General features: G+C 39.8%; 1 protein-coding gene across 2 annotated transcripts in view; it reads left to right on the forward strand.

The window, feature by feature from the left end:
• Positions 1 to 4,740, forward strand: part of fmnl1a (formin-like 1a) — a 294,620-nt gene extending 289,880 nt beyond the window's left edge. Inside the window, exon 27 of one of the 2 annotated variants that reach the window (XM_048614674.1) lies at positions 332 to 4,740. In XM_048614674.1, coding sequence (XP_048470631.1) covers positions 332 to 435 — 104 coding nt within the window. In that variant the 3' untranslated portion in view covers positions 436 to 4,740. The remainder of the gene's footprint in view (positions 1 to 331) is intronic. The other variant, XM_048614676.1, reaches the window with a different exon arrangement.
• Positions 4,741 to 6,000: the final 1,260 nt, after the last annotated feature.

Below are 6,000 nucleotides of genomic sequence, written 5' to 3' on the forward strand. Positions count from 1 at the left end.
ATGATAAAATCTCTGGGCTGAAATGTAATCTCATCATCTACAGACTCTGGAAAGAGTGTCACTATTTGAGCATTAACCACTACTTACTGAATGTTGGTTCTGACAGCTTTCAGTGCAGTCAGCTATGCTATTAATTAAGTTAGCACCTCAGTTCGGTAGGTCACTGTCTGAAAAAGTATTGCCATTGGACTTTTGTATAAATATTTCATTTTGGGATAAGGATAGGGAGTTTACATGTGGTCAAAATGAGAAACACTTGCATCTGGGAGCTACAGTTTTCCTCCTACTCTTCTCCGCTCCAGCTCACTCCATGTTCATCTTTCTCCTGCAGATCTACGCAACCAGCCATACAGACGAGCAGACGCCATGAGGAAAAGTGTTCGGAAGAGAATGGACGAACAGACCCTTCGCGTATCCGGAGAAGTCTCGTTATAACCAGTTGCCTGAGTGGTCAGGGGAGGGGAGAGTCAGATAAATACCTGGGTGAAGAAGCTGGCACCAGTTGTGACTTGCAGCCATAGCTCTATACCATGCTGTAATCCCAGTTTAGTAACAGACCCCTTTTGTATACACAATGTAATTCAATTGCTTGATGTAGATAATTTACCAGTGCAAATGTCTTTGAGGGCCCAAGGTGGATAGGATTAAGGATATAAGATTCCAAACATAGCTGAAGTAACAAAGGCTGAAAATTCTTGAATATATGGGAAACTAGAGGGGGAAGATATGACTGTCACTTCTCCCTTGGTGAAGGGGCTCCACATCAACTCCATCCAGCACCATGCCCCCAGTGGGTATCTCTTGGTTAATGACCTTAAAAACAGAACTGGACGTGTTTCTTGGTTAATACATGTTATTTACATATCTGCACTGCTTTAGCCACCTTGCTTTGCATCTTCTGCGTTTAAGACTAGAGAGGTAGTAATTAAAAACTGCCCAGAAATTAACAGGAGCGTTTTCACTGACACACAGACAATCACAAGGAGACTAAAAACTGAATTCAGGGTACAGGATGGGCTGGACTCTGTGACATTAAGATGTGAACATCTTAATTCCAGTTTATAGAGATCTCCCTAATTTACGAAGTTTACTGATAAAAGGTGAAATTGCTGAAGGGTGATTAGTCGCCAATCATTCAGTGACACAAGATTGTATTTGGCTGGACTGGTTATAGATTAGCTATTAAAAAATGTAGCTATATAATCTTTTTTTTCAAAGTCCTCTAATGCTACGAAAAATAGGAGTATATAGGATGAGAATTCATTAATTGTGTAGGATGACCGTCTTGGTCTGATCAAGAGTTATGGCAGAATCGAAGAGAAACAGCTTAGAAATTCAGGGATGCTTCACCCAGAGACTGACTAATGCTCTAAAAATCTCAGACTATGTTGAGTTTGTATCCAACGCACCACTGAAATTAGGAGTACATCTTAGTACTGGGCAGTTCACAACACAGCCGTTCCATATGTAGATCAATAGACCTCAGGTCTCAGTAAAAGAGTAGTTCTTTCACATTTAGTTCCAGATTAGGGCTAAAAAGAGCTTTTCCAGCAAATGACAATGAAGATCTTCCAAAGGCCTTTTCCATATAGTCACCACTGGGTCACAGAGGGGAGCGCAACAGTCCTGTTCCTGATCTGTGCTGTAGCTCAAGCCTGCTTTTTCACGCCTTTCAAGTGAGCTGGTGTTACATGAGTTGGCCAGAGTAGATATCTGCATTTGCACGTGGTTTCCGCTGGGATAGGGAGGAGGATATTCAGGCCCTTCCCACTCCTAATTGAAATTGTGGAGTTAAAGGGAGAAAGGTAACTAAAGTAAAAATGGGCTGTTGTGTAGGATTGGTATCAAGACAGCCTCAGAACTTTGGAATCACCAGCCCTGAATTCCATGGGTTCCTCTCTAGTGAAGCCCTCAGGACCTGACTATTTGCATCATCCACAACAATAATTCATCTCATCCAAACGTTATGACGGAAGATCAAGAGATAAAAGCTGTTGGAGTCATGATGCACACTCTGAGATAGTCATTAGGATACACAATCCAATCACTTTCTACCTGTGATTAAGCTAAACACATCATTTCAAAGTCACCAGGTTCCTGATATCTAATGCACCCAACAGCCATTGGATAAATCTGTTTTTACTTCTCCATGTTATTAGATTTTTATTTTTACTTTTTATAGGGGTATGTTAGTAGTAGATTGCACTTGAAAATATAAATTGTGGCATTATTTCTTGCAGCAGTAATTTCACTTGTTAAAACCTTTGCAGATCAATGTAAATCTTTTTTTTCTAGTTGTACATGAGGTTGTAAATCTTTCTTCTAAATTATCCTTAAGTATTCAGTTTAGACCCATTCACGTCAACACATCCTGTTTAAATGCAAAGGAGGATCAATGGAGGGGTTAGGAGTGTAACTGCGCATTTGATCTGCCTTCAGTCTGTGGGCTGGGTAGGTGTCAAGGCAAAAGGGAGAGTGTTACCATCCAGCATCCGTGACAATGAGGTAAGCTGAAGGGACTCAAAGCAATGGGAACTGGACTGTGCGACCCATTTGGCATCCCAGTAATTAAATTGGCTGTTTTCTTCTGGATTCTATGAAAATGTATCAGGTTTTGTCTGAAAACACTCCTGTGAAATTTCTTGAGAGATTTTGTTGTTGGTAGTGCTATATAAATGCAAGTCGTCCAAGTGATTGTGATTTGCCATGGAGCGTAGCCAAAACAGAAATGATGTTGATTGCACCTTTGGAGACAAACTGTTGGTAATTGTTGCTTCTCTGACCGGTTCTGTTCAGCCTCTGAGGATCCATGTCCAGAAGTTGATCGATTCAACAGCAAGGCTAGGAAATTGGTACTCTTTGACAGTGTTAAACTAAGTCTGTATCAGTGGCCTTCCTTTTATTAACACATGTGACTGCGACATGTAGACAGTGCCTCCTATCTGATTTGGCCTGTAGGTGTTTGTAACAAACACATGACTGAGGGAGGAATTGTTTAAGTAAATTGAGATGAGGCTAAAATGTACAGAGCAAAGTAACCCCGAGGGTATAGACAGTAAGAGGAAGGCTCAGGTAGAGTAACTGAGTGAATAAGAATGATTGAGATGACATATGGTGTATGATAAAAGCATTTTTATCGGACATCTTGTACATTCTTGACATGGCATCTGCCTCAGTGGGAAGTGCCAATTGCAGTGAAAACCAAAAGAACTGCGGATGCTGTAAATCAGGAACAAAAACAGAAGTTGCTGGAAAGGTTCAGCAGGTCTGGCAGCATCTGCGAAGAAAAGAATCAGAGTTAACGTTTCAGGTGCAGTGACCCGTCCCAAGAACAGGAAGGGTCACTGGACTCAACGTTAACTCTGATTTTTTCTTCACAGATGCTGCCAGATCTGCTGAGCTAGTGCCAATTGCAGTATTGATCCACTGGTGTTCACAGCCCATTCAAATGGGTACAAATTGGCTTGACAGCACATCTAGACTCTCTGGTGAAGGTCTAAGCCAGAACATTTAGCTCACCAAAATATCTGCCTTGGTGTGAGGAGAAAATCTGTGCAGACAATCGAAAGATGACAGAGATAAAAACACTGCTATATGTCACACATATAGCGAGATAGAAGGGTTTACAAGCTTTATTGAGGAACAGGACGGACCCAGGATGAGCGAACTGTAGCTGAGTTGCACAGAGGCTTTGTGCACTGTGGTTTCCTTCAGAAACATTTTGATGCTGATGATCATGTAGACATTGAATATTCAAATATTGCCGATGTTTGTTGAGTTGGTAAAGAAAGGACAGTCAGTCATTGCCTTACTTATAATGGAATACCCAAAAAGTTCTCAACCCACTTAAAGGCCCGGAATGTATTAAAATGGTGAAGAAATCAGTCTAATTCAGTGGCGTGGCTTTTTCGAAGCATCCTTTTTTTTTCTGGAGCAGGAATTGAATTAAGGTGTGGCTTATATGTAAGGCAGTTCTAAATACAAGTCAATATGGTATTTTATAACTCACTTTGTAAATACTTTGTGTCATAGGAAGTCAAATACTGAATTCTGAAGCAGAAAAAAAATGCCTCAGCCATAGTCCACATGAACTGAACAAAAGCAAAAATCCTTGGGATGCTAGAAATTTAAAATCGTTACAAAAAATGTTGGAGAAATTGAGCAGATGAGGCTGAAACAATGCATGGTCACAGATCTGAAACCTCAACTCTGTTTCTGTCTTTGCAGATGCTGCCTAACCTGCTGCGTATTTCCAGTATTTTCTGTTTTTATTCCACAAGGCCTGGTAGTTAGTTTATCCTTACAGTCCTGAACAGGCTGTGCTTAGCAGCCCATCAATCCATTGCCCTGAGTGTGTGACATAAGTAGATCGTGCTTACGTTGGTCTTAGCCCTGTTTGAGCAGAGACCTTCTATGCCACTATTCTTTTTCTTTGCACCTTATAATATTCAGAACAAATTCTCCACCTGCTTGAATCCCATTCAAGACCCAAAGTGTAAACTTCAACAAGAAGAAGTGTGTACAAATGGATTGTAAAAGAAATGCATACATTATATTTCAGAGATTATACAAAAAATGAATGGATAATTTTTTATGCACTAATAATAAATGTCTGTATTTCAAAGAAAGCTTTGCTGTGTTGTTGTTGGGATTATTTAACATTGAAGGAAGGGTTTACTTATTGTAAATGACATATTTTTAAATCATCTTTAACATTTTGAATAAATATGAAAGATTTCTTTTTGACCTGCCTTGTTGAAAGCCCTAAATCAGTAATCTTTTGTTGCAAATCCTGGAAATTGTAGAGATATTATTGCCTAAACTTTTCTTTTTAAACATGTGTTTACATAGAATGTATGGTACAGAAGCAGGCTATTTGGCCCAGCTGTTACAAGCTGGTGTTAATGCGCCACACAAACCGTCTCCAACCCTATTTCATTCCAACCTATCACCAAACCCTTCTATATTTATTTGTGTCAGCAGCTTTCTTTTCTTTAAATGAGTCTGTGCATCAACTGCTGTTTGCTCCACAGGGGAGACCATTAGATTTGTGGTAAAGTCATTGGTCTCATGGTCTAGAGGCCCAGGGGTTCAAATTCTACCACAGTACCCGGAGGAATGAAAATTGAATCAATAAAATCTGGAATTGGAAACTAATTTCAGTAACAGTGGTTGTGAAACCATCATTGATTGTCATAAAAATCCATCTGGTTCATGAATATTTCCATCCTTAAATGGTTTGGCCAAATCTGTCTCTAGATCCACAGTATTGTGGCTGACTCTTAATTGCTGTCCACAATGAATTAGCAAGCTTTTCAGTTCTAGTACATTTACAGATGGAAAATAAATGCTGACCTTGTCATCAATGGCCACAACCCATAGAAGTATATATTTTTTAACAAAAATAAAGATGTTTCTTCTGAAATCCCCATTGGATTGATCTGTATTTACCCGCTCGTGGTCCCTAATTTTGGTCTGCTTCCATAAGTGGGAACATCTGTACAATTTAAAGTTGACTTAGTTAATATTGTTTCACTTGAACATGTTTGAAAAATAGTGACAAATGTGAGTTTCAATTCAGCATTGTTTACCACAGCCTTACTGTTCTGTGGCCTGCCCGCTGACAAGACTTTTTCTTCATTCTCCCCTCTCACACTCAGCCCTGAAGTCCTACTGTTCCTACTGCTCTGCGTGGTATCTCTTCACCTTCATCCCTTGCACTCTGTTCTTACTTTTGAAGTTTGCAATGTTTGCTTCTCTTGGGGCTCCAATTCTGAATGTGCACTGAATTCCAGGCCTCCACCTTGTGGCAAAGGCTGTTTGGTGCAAGTAGTTCTGGCTAGACTGATCTGTTTCAACCACAAGTTGGAGCCTGATCAATTAAAACTTCATCAGGTAAGTGTGATTTTAACATGTATTTACAGTTCTTCATCTTATGCTACATTTCTTCCATATTTTTGAATTTACTTGATTTTAAAGGCCATTTGAAGATGAATGTAG

This window comes from Rhincodon typus, chromosome 30, assembly GCF_021869965.1.
Source record: "Rhincodon typus isolate 14 chromosome 30, sRhiTyp1.1, whole genome shotgun sequence".
Lineage (NCBI taxonomy): Eukaryota > Metazoa > Chordata > Chondrichthyes > Orectolobiformes > Rhincodontidae > Rhincodon > Rhincodon typus.